A 13,844-nucleotide genomic window follows, 5' to 3' on the forward strand; every position below is an offset into this window, starting at 1 on the left:
GATCATAGCCATCCCTAGTTTCCGCGGTCCCTGTAGGCTGGCTCCATCCCGATCAGCGGGGAGGGCCGTACTATGTGCGTTGCCGAAACATCATCACCACGATAGACAGCATGATAGGCGTATCAGCCCAGATGCAGATAGTCTTGAGCACGCCTTCAAGATGCTATGCTGACGGAGATGCCCTGCCGCTACTCCATTTGTCATCTCTGGAATATCGTTTTTTCTGAACCTCAAAGTTGAGGTTGGGTCCAATCTTTAAGTACTCAGGCGTACTGCTTCGCCTCTTGACCTCTTGACCTGCATCTAGCATACGATATCGCAACATGGCGAAACACGCATTTACAACAGGCCGCGAGGCGCGCCTCGCAGCCCGTGACAAGAGCTTCAAAGATCAGACCTCCGGTATCGCGCCGTCCTATCTCCAAGCCAACTTACTAGTTCTCCCGCGCCGTTACGCCGACGACTTCCGTCTCCTATGTGCCCGAAACCCCGTTCCATGTCCTCTCGTTGCCGAGTCCGCCGCCCCAGGCGATGCGACACAGCTCAAGTCCCATCTCAAAGCCCCGGCAGCCAAGTCTGCGACGAACGGTCAAGCGAATGGCACCTTGCACACTGAGGACAGACCGCTCGATGTTGCCAAGGATATCGACCTCCGTCACGACTTCTCAAGATACATGGTCTATAAGGATGGCAAGTTGGCGCATGAGGCTGAAGATATCGCGGCAGAGTGGTCGGAGGACCATGTTGGCTTCCTGATCGGCTGCTCGTTCAGCTTTGAGTCCGCATTGGCTCAGGCTGGGCTGGCCCCAAGACAGCAAGCCCAAGGCAGGAATGTGCCGATGTACAGGACCACAATCCCTCTGTGCCCTGCCGGCGTTTTTGTCGGCGGCACCTACGTTGTGTCTATGAGGCCATATAGAAAGGCAGACGTAGAGAAAGTTAGGGACATTACACGGCGTTTTGTGGCTACTCACGGTGAGCCGGTCGCCTGGGGCTGGGACTCTTTAGAGAAGCTAGGTATTAAAGACATCACGAAGCCGACATGGGGACAGCAGTCCCTTCGTCTGGATGGAACAGGGGCTTTTGATCAGAGCGAGGAGGATTACGTGCCCGTCTTTTGGGGATGCGGTGTTACACCGCAGAATGCGGTCGCGATGGCCAACCTGCAAGGCACAGTCATGGCACACGCTCCAGGCCACATGATTGTTCTAGATGTCCAGGAATATGAGGTCTTCCCTACTGCTATTGAGACGGCGTAACCAAGGAATGCTCGACTCTAGTGCAGTAGATTCTCTGACGTACATTTCTCAGAGCATGTTAGATATATTATCATTGACAAACTAACGTATCCTGACCTGCCCAAAGCTCACCACCTGCCCTCTTTAGCATTACGTACCATTATCAATTAAGATCATGACAGATGCTTCCAATGACTGCTTGTCATTCCTCTAGTCAAGGGTCCATCTGGCGCAATCCGGTCATCAACCCTATTCGCCCGGACGCAACAAGAAGGTTCCGCCTATTAGCTTCCAGCCCCCCCGCGCCGAGGCTTCTTCACGATGGCGGTCTACACGGCCGCTATATGGCCAATTCGTTGCCATGTGCGTCGACGCCCACCACGAACACGCGGGAGCACCCTTGATAATACATGCAAGTCGGGCATCCTGGCGCTACCCATACCATGATATCGTGTTCGTCTATGGCACCATTGGTCGGAGATACGAGTCTCAATGTCGAAACCCCTCTCAGTCTTGCTGTTTGCATTCGTGATCTAAGGTTACAGTGCTACGCTCGTGTAGCATTGGAGCAGGTATCTATAGCTATGTGAGCTGCCCGCCCACATTTCAGCTTTCCCTGTGAAAATCCCAGACGATCCCGCGCCTTGTACATAGCAATTCCCACTTGCCGGTTGACCCGTCCGTGTGCACTAAAACCCGCGATGGCAGAGCCCAGTGCTGCCCCACCACAACAGCGAAGCAGTGAGCCCATTGAGGCTGCTCAAGTTCACGAATTCGATGAAGAGCATGAGTTTGCGACTTCAGATTACGATGCCTCTTCTGTGTCGAGCTCGTCGGCGAGTTTGACCTCGAGCGTATATGCGCATCAATTCGAAAATGGCAGACGGGTGAGTGGTGCTCAATGTGCTACGAAACCTCGCGACAGCTTCAATTGCAGACCGCGCTGGCCGAGCTAACACCAGCTAACTCGCAACTCGCGCCAGTATCACCAATACCGCCATGGAACCTATCCGATTCCGAACGACGATGCAGAGCAGAACCGTGACGACATGAAGCATGCCATGATGATGGAGTTGACAGAGTAAGTACAGTCCGTGGCGCGGGGCATTTACAGCGCAGCTTTCGCATCCCGGCATCCCGCTTTTTCAGCTTGGCAGATCTGACCGATTTGCAGCGGCAAGCTCTTCTACGCCCCAGTCGGCGAGAATCCGCAGAAGATTATTGATCTGGGGACTGGCACGGGAATATGGGCTGTTGATGGTATGTATGCCTCTACGTCGCTCATCGTATAGGTACGTGCTAGGCTTAGGGCTGACATCATGGCTTTCTCAAGTCGCCGACAAATACCCCAGCGCACAAGTGCTCGGCGTCGACCTCAGTCCGATTCAACCGTTGTGGGTTCCGCCAAACTTGAAGTTTATCGTCGACGATATCGAGGATGAGTGGATGCATGGCGACGACTGGGACCTAGTACATTTGCGCTGCATTAGCCCGTGGCTGAAAGACCAACCCAAGGTCCTCCGGATGGCATATGAGTGAGTCTGCTTCGTGGGCCAACTTTGGTCAAGAACTCATTCTTGAATAGACACATGAAGCCCGGTGCCTGGGTCGAAATCCAAGAGTTCGATTCGAGAGCTAATTGCGACGATGGATCTCTACCGGAGGACGCGCCATTGAAAAGGTTCTTTGACACCGCATCCGAAGCCGTCAAGTCCTTCAACATGAACTTTCGCGCGGGCGAGAACCTCGGAGACATGATAAAAGAAGCTGGCTTTGTCAACGTCGGTTGTGTCAAGCTAAAGGTCCCCATCGGCACTTGGGCAAAGGTATAAAATCCTGCGTGGAGGTCTATACCCCCCTTGTAAGGCTCGCTAACACGTGTTCTTGGGCAGGACCCAAAGCTGCGCTTGATTGGCATGTATCTCAGGACTGCAGTAAATGACATGTTTGGCGCCATGGCAGCTAAGCCCCTCCGCAAAGTGATGGATCCCGTAGAGATTGAGCTGTTCCTGAAGAAAGCTAGGGAGGATTTGAGCAATCCAAACATCCATGCCTACGAGAATTATTTCTTCTGGACGGGACAGAAGCCGAAAAATGTGGGAAAAGGTAAGGGGACAGACCCAGAATGAGGCGAGCAACATGGTTGAAAATTCATGTTGCATCATATGCCTGTCTAAATTTCTATATATATCGCATGCCAGTAAACGAGCTGGTGCTTATTTGTTGACATGTATCACTTGAATCCAAATGTTTCGCACTGTTATCAATTCAATGATCCAAAGACTTACTCGATTTACGATGGTAGATGTTCTTCATAGAAATTCGAGGCAGTTTTCGTATATCCTGATTCGGTTCATCACTCAAATGAAATCTTGTGGCGGGGAAGTCAGCATGGAAGGCTCCAGCCCACATGTCTTCCCCGCGCTTCAAGTCACACAGTATTGCTTTGAACTCTACATTATTGTTGCGGTTACAAATTACCAACTTGATGTGCTAGAGACTCCTATTTTGACCTTTTTGGAGCTTTACAAACACGGCGCGCACTCTCGCTGACTTTAAGCTACCATAGAATGAGGCTTCTCCATACTTCGACCTTCGAGCTTGAGGAAGTTCATGAGAATGATGTTCAACCATATGCAATCTTGTCGCATAGATGGGAGAAGGATGAAGTGTCGTACCAGGAAATCTTGAGTGGCATCCAGCCGCAAGTACCTAAATGCCTGAAGTTGCTAGACTTCTGCAAGCAAGCAGCGCATGATGGTTATGACTACTGTGTGAGCTGTCTTAGTGTTTACGTTAATGGAAGAAGGACCATTTCACTGACCCTCCATCTAGTGGATTGACACATGTTGCATTGACAAATCAAGCTCCGCGGAGCTTTCTGAGGCTATCAACTCAATGTTTCGATGGTACCAGAACGCGCATCTTTGTTATGCATACCTTGTTGATGTCAAACATCACGACGACTCCGGGGACACAGACAGCAGCTTCAGGAAGTCGACCTGGTTTACTCGGGGGTGGACCTTGCAAGAACTCCTTGCTCCTCCAGTTGTTTACTTCTATGACCGGGACTGGGAGGAAATCGGCTGACGGGACTCGTTGAAATTAATCGTCGCTGAGATCACATATACTCACTTGGACTACTTCATGACGGGTGACTTGACGAAATATAGTATCGCCCAAAGAATGTCTTGGGCATCTCGACGTGAAACAACACGTATAGAAGATGAAGCGTACTACTTGCTGGGTATTTTTGGGATTAATATGCCACTTCTCCACGGTGAAGGGAATGCGGCCTTCCGTCGGCTTCAAGAGGAACTGCTTCGACGTTCTGATGATCAGTCCATCTTTGCGATTATACAATATATTCCTGATTCAGCAAAAAGCGTTCTCGCAGACAGCCCAGAATCATTCCGGATATCTGGACATATTGAATCTATCCATTCTCTCACAGCATCTTTCGAAGCTTTTGAATACTCCACTATGGTCAAGGGTGCCTCGATAACAAGCAGAGGAATTGAGCTTACCTTGGCGCTGCTTGAGTCAGAAGTGGCTGGCTATGCGAAGGAAGACGGCGATGACAATGCTCCGCTATTAATTAAAGCTAGTGGGGTTGCAGCAGTAACAGAGATCTATACTGGGATCATTGTTGCGATACCTCTAATTCACAGGTGTCACGGGCTATATACTCGAAGAGCTAGAAGTTTCAGGTGGTTAGATAGAACAGTTGCCAACAGCGCTAGATTGCGAACAATCACCCTGGAACACCACCAGCTCGAACTCCAACGGTCTTGGACTAGACAATTGGGCATGGACGATATCATCACTGTGAACTACCGCCATGCAGAGACTTCAGGCTTCTTTCGAGCCTGGTTTAAAGCAGGTCTGCTAGACACCTTGAACGATGTCCCTGGCCGGCACTCGCTCTTGCACTACACGACTTTCCCAAGATCGGGCAACAGTATTTTCATATGCTTTGTAAACGCACTAGGTGGCTCATTCCTTCTTAAGATCACGGCGCTCTTAGGCGCCGTCGAGGTGACCCTCTGGCATGATCTCCAAGATTCGGACCTTCAAGCCTCCAGGGAAATTTTGTAGGTCCCAGACCTGGCCTTGTCGGAGACAGAGCAAGGGCATATCAAACCAGGGGAAATCAAGTGGAGATTCAGGTAAATACAAGCAGGGCACCGCTCTCCTGGATTGTTGATGTTGTCATATCATCATCTATCAGAAACTAAATAGTCCAGATTTGTTAGTTTTACGTCGTTTCTTGAATTCTTAAACATCGGAAAGGTATTACAAAGTGTAAAGGTCTTCGTAATATGCTACAAAGAGATAGATATATGTACTGGGAATATTGCCCTACTAGTCCTTATTGAAGAAGCTCCTGCGCAGCATTCGGATGAAGCTGAACATCAAATCGATCAAATAGATATGTTGCTCTACGCTAGTCACAATAAAGTAGGTCCTATCCCCTATCCTTAAAGCCCCATTCCATCCATTCCCAGATCACTTGGTCCCTGACTATGACCAGTACCAGAAGACATCCCAGTAAGCCTGTTCCCACCGGTAGGTCCACCTGCTTGGTGGACAGCCATCTGATGAGCAGCCTGAGTCCACTGTGCGAGGTTGAATCCTGCATCTCCAGCAGGATTGGCAAACGCCTCCTCCCAGAAGTCATTATTGCCTGTGAGCAAACTCATATCGACATCTTCAACATCGACATCATGGAAGATATTCTCGCCTAGTGAAGGATTGTTGAGTAGCTGAAAGTCTGGTAGGTTCTGTGGCTCAACAAGATTCAGTCTGCCAGCACCGCTCAGAGCACTGCTGGTGCTCATGTGTAAGCCGTTGATGCTGAGCATGGGTGCTCCCGGCATGAAGAGCTCGTTGCTGGGATTTGAGCTGCCCGATAGACTCCGCGGGCGCGGCATGGGAGCGAAGTTGCCCAGGGAGGATGGTGTTTGGGGGAACATGTTGGAAAGCTGCGTAGCAGTGTCCACAGTTGATGGAGGAACAGCATCGGGCATGAATGTTGCCCGAAGGCGAGCAAGAAGTTCGTAGCGAGAGGCCATGTGGCTGTTCCCTCGTTGTGACATGCCTCGTAAGAGTTCGAGGCCGGCGTTCATAGAGTATGTGACTTGAGAGTTTGTAGGGAAGGCAACGCAGACCATCACTAGCACTATGACGGCAGAGAAGGCATGTTCACTATCCATATAGCCATATGTAGCTATTGTTCGTTAGTATTTTGTCCCGCCCGAATCAGTAAAAGACTACCACATACCAACTAAGTTCTTCTGTGCTGCAATTGTCATCATATTGATCGTATCTTGAGCAGCACTTACACACATTTCGATGACCTTGATCGTTGTCTGTGTGAGCCCAGCCTTCCAGTCGCGCTCCTTCTCTGCTGGTCCAGACTTGAGCCTCTTCTGCACCACGTGGAAAAGAAGTGGCCGAGCTGTCATGTTGATACATTGGTAGTAATGTAGGAGCGTTGATACAGACTCTCGACTGTTGCTTAGTCTCGCCGGGTCAAAGCGGAGCTCGTCCGGCATCTCACGGTGCCACTTTGACAACGACAGGATGATGTTTTGTACCGATGCCATCAATCGGGTACCAGACTTTGGTGCTCGGCGATAGATGTTGGTAGTAATAGCGCCACAGATTTGGGACAGCTTCGTGTAATGTCGAAGTACTACAGCCGGGCAATATTCTGGTTCACCGGGCAGCTTGGATGGTAGAGCAACACCGACATCGTCATCCTGGATAGTGACCGGATTGCCGGACTTGACGCACAGGATCCGGTCCATGCTATATATGCTCCACCACACGCGCCGTCTATGCTCCTTCGTTGCATCATCAAGACCCGGTGATGAAACCTCTTGGTGTAGACCAAGCGAAATAGCCATGCGTAGAGCCATACCGATATACAAGAACGCGGCGTCTCGTCGGTTCATGTTTTGCATGAAGTAGCCGACCAGTGCAAGTGTCTCGACAAAGAGGATAGAACCCTCTTCATGGGCATCGGGTAGTAGTTGCAAAGCATGCGTAAAGTACTCGAAACCGGGAGGACCGTTGTAGTCAATCCATTGATTGATTGAGTACAGCTTCCCGAAAGCGAGGATGACCAGGACTTTGGCGTAAGCAAGACATGCATCTTGGTCAGCTAGATCAGGCGGGCCTTGGTATGCCTCGAAGAGTAATTGATCAAAAGACGCCGGATCAGTGAAGGAGAAGATGGTGCCGATATATGTGTACTGAGCAGCGAACAATTGGCGAGCAATGTCGATGGGAGGCAACCGAACAGTGTTGCGAACCGATTGACGTCGTGTAGGAAGCGCTGCTCGGTTATAGAAGTCTTCGACCAGATCGAGGCTCCCATCGTCGATGTGAAGACCAGAGACCTTGCGAAAGCTTCGAAGGAAATGATCAGGGTGTGCAGGACCCTTGAAGCCTGTGCAATGGTCAGCGGACGAAAGCCGTTATAGGGAAAGAGATCCGTACTTGACGAAGGGTTGCCAGGCGAGTCTACGCTCAGCTGCGTAAATGCATCCCCAAGACGTAATTCATCGTCAAACTCGTCATCTTCATCAATGGTACCAGGCCTGATCCTGGCCGGTATAGTCACTGTACCGGTTCGTGAACGAGGATGTGAGTCTGGCAAGGGGCAGTGGTCAGTGCGACTTGCTCAGCGGCCGAATGCGGGATCACTCACCTTCATAAGACTTCACTCTCGCCTCCAACTCTCGAAGGTAGCTGAGTTGTGTTAATAAAGTGCTCTATAACGATGTAAACTTCATTCTTACGCTTCATTGACTGTAATTTTTCTCGCCTCCTCATAGACACACTCATATCCACCGGCATTGCACCTCGTGCACTTCGGCCGGTCTTTTGAGCAGTAAGACCGCCGCCGCCGACACCTCGAACATCTGAAGTACAGGAGGTAAGTATCTTGTAGAATAAGCATCTTTGAAAGAAGAAACTCACGCGACAGGTCTGAGAGCGTTTTCGCCGCCAGCCGGGGGCGAAGTAGAAGCGTTTGAAGCCATATGCAGCGAGATCTCAATCACTGAGTCGCAGTCTCGTGCACCACATTCCCTGAGTCGGTATCAATCACCGACTCCATTGGAGACCGGCCCACACTCGATGGAGTCGCCTCGCCAGCCTTTAATCAAATTTGGTCCCCTCTATGGCCTCCTATGTGCTATGACGGCAGCCTGGATGCGGCTCTTGCACGAGCTGAGGGCTGAGTGTATGCAGCCCAGCCAAGTGTGATAGTGATGCTGTAGCTGAGGCTGAACCGGCTGCTGTTCGCCGTGTGTGGCCGAACAGTGAAGAGGGGTCCTGTGCAGGACTGTGCTGAACTGTCCATGTACCACCCAAGCTAAAGCCGGCCGGCCGATCAAGGCCTGGTTAACCACCAAGAGTCGTCCTCCAAGACCAGAAACTAGTCAGTGATCACTGGCTAAACTGACTCTGGCTACCTAACCACATGTGTGTAGTGGGGGTGGAGAAGATCCAGAGACGCCAATGAATGCCGTTGGCGCGAGATAACACTGTGGTTCTTTTCCTGCGACGGGCTGGCGCTAGAAGGAAAGGAATTACACGAATTGAGTACGGTACATTCCATACATTCGTTACGTGACCTCCATCTTCGCTGTTATCGGTGCTCCTGTCCGCCCCGCTCGGTCAAGTTCGCGGCAGAAACGGGCGGGAAACTCTGGGCCGCGATACCCAGTTCATAGATGTGGCCAGCTACTATTCTCTTCTGAGAGGCTTAGAGCTTGATACAGTACAGTACTGTACTAGACCTGGAACCCGCTGAACTTGGAAATGCACCTGTGGAGCGCTTCCCCGACGTCACAGGAGGTCCGGTCCTCAGCCGTGATGCTTATCTGGCCTGACCAGGAGACACAAGCATTCCCTAGTCATTTCGGGAGCGATGGGCTGACAGGCGTTCAACCTGCGCCGTCACTTTCGACCCTGGCTTAGGCAGACTTTGAGGGCATTCCGATCGTTCCCCCGTCCTTTGAAGAGTCCTAGCTGGAGACGCATGATCGCTGGTAGACGCAGTCTAAACGCGACCGAGAGGCACTTCCCGTCAATTGAAGATTGATTCTGCGTCTAGGGAGCAAGCCACAAACCTTCCGAGCTTCCTGATCGTCGATAGCCGGGCGTAATATCCTCGAAACCCCAAATGATCAGCACAGGTCGCTCGACCCCTCCGATCGGGTCTCCCCTATCTACCGTCCCGCATGTCAGCAACTGCGACACCGTGACAGGGGGGAGCTACTCTCCACTGCAACATCAGACTGTGTGCCGTTATCCCTGGTACCACGCGATCTGCTGCAAGTGCTGCTTATCAGTGGTAGAATGGGGTAATGGATGATCTATTGTGATGACATTTTGTGACCCCCCGATGATACCGCATCGCTGGATAGAAATTTAAAGCCTGTGTAACCCGCGAGATCTGTTTGCATCACTTGCATCATCATCAATTCTTGGCCATCGTTATATTTGATTGCTGGACACGCGCATCATCTTGAGTGCCCAAAAGAGCCAATACAAGTCTATCGAATTCTTTATCACAACTCCCTGCGATGAGCGCTGTAACAGAGATTAACAATATGTCTAACGAAGTCCTTGACAAGCACTCCCCGCCTGACGGCTATGATGCCACAGCTGGCGACCTCTCGACCGAAACCATCGATCCGGTCGATGAGCGAAAGTTGCTCGCGAAATTAGATATTGCCTTTGTGCCAATCATAATGGTCGTGTATCTGTCATGTTTCCTCGACCGAAGCAACATCGGCAATGTCAAGGTGGCCGGGATGCCTGCCGATATTCATGCCAGCACACAAGAAATCTCCACCGCTGTGTCAATATTCTACGCCACTTATGTAGCGTTCGAGGCGCCCTGGGCCATTTTGCTTAAGAAATTGACACCACGATTTCTCATCACCGCCCTGTGTGTGGTCTGGTCACTAACAACCATCTTCTCCGGCTTTATCTCGAACATTGGCGGTCTGTATGCCGCTCGTTTGATCTTGGGTGCCTGCGAAGGCGGCTTGTTTCCGGGCCTGAACTTATACTTGACCATGGTGTACAAGCGCGAGGAGCAAGCCAAGAGAGTGTCATATTTGTTCGTTTGCACCGCACTATCTGGCGCATTCGGCGGTTTGTTGGCGTATGTGATCCTGAAGATGGACGGCGTTGGTGGCTATGCTGGCTGGAGATGGGTTTATATTATCGAGGGAATATTCAGCATCGTCGTTGCCGTTGCCGTCTGGTTCGGATTGCCAAACGACCCATCTAATGCGTACTTCTTGAATGATAAGGAGAAGAGAATGATGCAGATTCGAGCTGCTCAAAGAGCGCAATACATGGGTAGCGAAGAGTTTAGCTGGGAGGAGATCCGGATCACACTCAAGGACCCTAAACTCTATCTCAGGTAAGTTCTTAGCCCTTCGCACTCGAGCACATGCTAACCAGTGACGTACAGTGGTGCCATCCAGTTCTGCCAGGACATCCTTCTCTATGGATTCAGTACCTTCCTACCTTCTATCATTACATCGATGGGCTACAATAGCCTCGAGGCACAATATTTGACCATTCCTGTATACATACTCGGCGGAGCATGCTTTCTCACATTCGCTTTCATCTCGGATCGTTTGACACTTCGATCGCCTTTCATCCTCTTCGCAAATATCTTCGGCATCGTCGGCTATATCCTAATCTTGACACCCACGAGTCACGGCGTCAAGTTTTTCGGCACCTTCCTCTGTGCCATTGCAGTGTACAACGGACCGGGTCTCAATCTGACGTGGCTGAATGTCAACGTCGCGCCGCATTACAGACGCGCTGCTGCTATCGGGTTTCAGCAGACTATCGGAAATACCGCTGGCATTGTGGCAGGTCAGATCTACCGCAAGAGTCCATACGTGCTGGGCAATGCCTTTTCGGTCGGTGCGCTGGGTGTTGCTCAGCTATTGATCATCGCCAAGTTCTTATATATTCGCCGACAGAACTCTAAAAAGGCGAAGATGGCTAAGGGTGAGATTGAGGATATAAGGAAGGTGAAGACGGGTGACAGGGCTTTGGACTTCAAGTACCACCTATAGATGCTATCACTAAACGATGAAAAGTCCTGTAAAGTACCGACAGCTAATTGCAGGACCTTGACATAAGGCTAAATCCGGTGCCGGGGCGCTTGCAGTCAGATTTAGCTTACATCATACTAATACACATGGTAGCGAGACAGACAAGAAATGGCATTTCTGTTTGTATTAGAAATCCGACATGTTCGTTCTGACAGGAATTGGGAGTCGCGGTTTCACTGCATGTCCTAACAAGTGGCGGGCTCATCTATCGAACAGCATTTACACCTGGGGAAGCTGTCATCAATTATCCCACCGGCAGCTAGACTAGTTACAGCAATGATGACCAGTATTATTCAGCGCGACCCGCATGCTCTTCCTTCGCCAAGTACACCGTTGCTGCAACACCTTCACTGCTCTTACCAAAGGCAGAAGAGCCTCACCTCGGAGTTCGCGGAGTCTCCATTAGGAAATCTCGGGCTCTCGTTAGCGACGAAGAGACGAGCTCGTTAGTAATCGAGGCGCGCATGTTATTGGCTTACATGCGTTTCTTCATTCGTACAATATGTCCAATTGTCCAACCAGACTTAAGTAGGTTGATTATCAACATGAAAATTTAGCGCTATTGAGGCATATCCATGATGACGAGCCTCGTGAGAGCTTATGGCTTACAGTGGTTGAAACTCTCTATATTTAAGAGCTGCGAGCCATGTCGGAATTCAATCTAGCTGAGCATACACCTTTTTCTACATAGTAACCTTCACTACTACGTTGTTGACTGTACGTACCTTGGAAAGTTGCCAAGAAATCTGCCTTCACAATGACCGCAATCCTCAAGCACGTCGTCTTTTTCATCAACTTGATCCTCCTATTCCTCACAGCAGCGCCTACCAATGCATTGAAGAACTTCGATGATTGGGAACATCAAAGAGTAGCTCTGAATGATGTGAGTATTCACTTCAGATACGCCGGCAGCGGTCCTCCTTTGTTGCTTGTGCACGGCAACCCGCAGTTCAGCCTAACTTGGCGTATCATCGGTCCCATCCTGGCGGAGAACTTTACGGTCATTGCCCCAGATAATCGTGGTGCAGGCGACTCGTCACTACCACCAGATGGCAACTACTCCGCCACAGCCTCTGCGGAAGACCTTAAGGGCATCCTAGACTTCTTGAACATCACGTCGACCTATGTCTTCTCACATGACAAAGGTGTAGGGATGACTTATGCACTAGCCGCCAAGTATCCTTCCCTAGTCAAAATGATGGGCATCTCAGAGTATGGGCTACCTGGATTTGGCTATGAGCAGGTTGCCGCTCTCGCACCATACTGGGACTTGTACGCCAACTGGCAGCTGTCATTCTTCGCAATTCCCGATGCGGCCGAGTTCTTTATCCGAGGACGTGAGCGCGAGATGTTGCAGTGGTACTTCTTCCATGGTAGTTACTCTGGGCCAACTGCCTTCTCTGAGGACGTAGTGAGCCGCTATGCGACATCCATCTCAAAGCCGGGCTTTCTGCGCGCCATGTTTGGCCCTTTCGATAACCGGGCAATAACCGCAGATGCAGACTTTTTCAAGGGAACTCTTGGACGGAATCCCCTCCAAATGCCTGTACTTGCCCTTGGAGGCGAAGCAAGCTTTGGAGCTGCGATCGGGCCAGTCTTCCAGAACGTGACTGAGAATATGGAAACGGACGTGGTCCCGAAAGCAGGGCATTGGATTGGTAAGTCCCCATACCTCAACGCAAAAGTTTTATCCAAGAGCTCTTATTTACACTACTCTTTCAAGCCGACGAGAATCCTACATGGGTGGCAAGGCGCGTCTTCAAGTTCCTTGCACAAGACAAGTCCCCGCTTCCACATGTCGACCTTTCCTACCTCAAGGACAAAGTGACATTGACAGTTGGATACTTTGGAACTCTGGGCAATGCAGCTCTGGGTGGTGCTTAAGTACCTTAATTCGGAGTTTCAGATCACTGTACTTACTGGTCAAAATGCTGTTGGCCTGGTTGTATAAGGAAATGAGGTGACTGGGGACGGTGTTTTATGGGACGGCGTTTTCTGGGACGGCTTCTAGAAATTTGGTGGAAAAGTTCTCTGTTGTAGTGGGCTGATCAATAATGCTCCAATTATAAAAGGTATCTGTGATTATGCCAACGAAGACAAAAACAATGGGTAGCAAGTGCGTGCTAATTTCCTGTACTATGGCCTTGACCTTGTACATTTTCTTCTCCCATTTTCTCCCACCCCTCTTACCCCTTTTAGAGTATACAATGTGGGCGGACAGTCGGATAGAAACCGCCGCCAAGAGCCATGATCCCGGGTTCATAATGGAGACTTATGTCGGCATGCCAGGCGGCAGACTAGCTCTTTCAGGAATGTCAAGCTGCCACAACCAATTAGACTGGTTCTTTTGCACATCCGCCTTCGGCACTTGAATGTTACACCCCGTCTCGGAGACCCTCAATATACTTGGCGCTCCAGTGCATTCACACATCATCGAAGATCT

At 50.5% G+C, this 13,844-nt stretch overlaps 5 protein-coding genes across 5 annotated transcripts; 4 read left to right on the forward strand and 1 right to left on the reverse strand.

The window, feature by feature from the left end:
* Positions 1-323: 323 nt before the first annotated feature.
* Positions 324-1,259, forward strand: UCRPA7_3267 (putative duf1445 domain protein; the record flags this gene model as incomplete). The annotated part of the gene is made up of 1 exon (XM_007915838.1): positions 324-1,259. One exon carries the CDS (start codon positions 324-326, stop codon positions 1,257-1,259), a length of 936 nt encoding a protein of 311 aa, XP_007914029.1.
* Positions 1,260-2,287: 1,028 nt separating this feature from the next.
* Positions 2,288-3,367, forward strand: UCRPA7_3268 (putative methyltransferase domain-containing protein; the record flags this gene model as incomplete). The annotated part of the gene is made up of 5 exons (XM_007915836.1): positions 2,288-2,319; positions 2,413-2,498; positions 2,572-2,773; positions 2,824-3,064; positions 3,131-3,367. The coding sequence occupies 5 exons, from the start codon at positions 2,288-2,290 to the stop codon at positions 3,365-3,367; spliced, it is 798 nt and encodes a 265-aa protein (XP_007914027.1).
* Positions 3,368-5,719: 2,352 nt separating this feature from the next.
* UCRPA7_3269 (putative c6 transcription factor protein) lies at positions 5,720-8,054 on the reverse strand (the record flags this gene model as incomplete). Its single annotated transcript, XM_007915797.1, has 5 exons — positions 5,720-6,468; positions 6,523-6,535; positions 6,584-7,695; positions 7,746-7,898; positions 8,048-8,054. The coding sequence occupies 5 exons, from the start codon at positions 8,052-8,054 to the stop codon at positions 5,720-5,722; spliced, it is 2,034 nt and encodes a 677-aa protein (XP_007913988.1).
* Positions 8,055-9,841: 1,787 nt separating this feature from the next.
* Positions 9,842-11,362, forward strand: UCRPA7_3270 (putative mfs transporter protein; the record flags this gene model as incomplete). The annotated part of the gene is made up of 2 exons (XM_007915835.1): positions 9,842-10,692; positions 10,744-11,362. 2 exons carry the CDS (start codon positions 9,842-9,844, stop codon positions 11,360-11,362), a joined length of 1,470 nt encoding a protein of 489 aa, XP_007914026.1.
* A 796-nt stretch (positions 11,363-12,158) lies between these two features.
* UCRPA7_3271 (putative soluble epoxide hydrolase protein) lies at positions 12,159-13,285 on the forward strand (the record flags this gene model as incomplete). The annotated part of the gene is made up of 2 exons (XM_007915834.1): positions 12,159-13,059; positions 13,125-13,285. 2 exons carry the CDS (start codon positions 12,159-12,161, stop codon positions 13,283-13,285), a joined length of 1,062 nt encoding a protein of 353 aa, XP_007914025.1.
* Between the last annotated feature and the right edge of the window lie 559 nt (positions 13,286-13,844).

The sequence above is a fragment of the Phaeoacremonium minimum genome (assembly GCF_000392275.1).
Source record: "Phaeoacremonium minimum UCRPA7 unplaced genomic scaffold PA7_03_scaffold_265, whole genome shotgun sequence".
Taxonomy (NCBI): Eukaryota; Fungi; Ascomycota; class Sordariomycetes; order Togniniales; family Togniniaceae; genus Phaeoacremonium; species Phaeoacremonium minimum.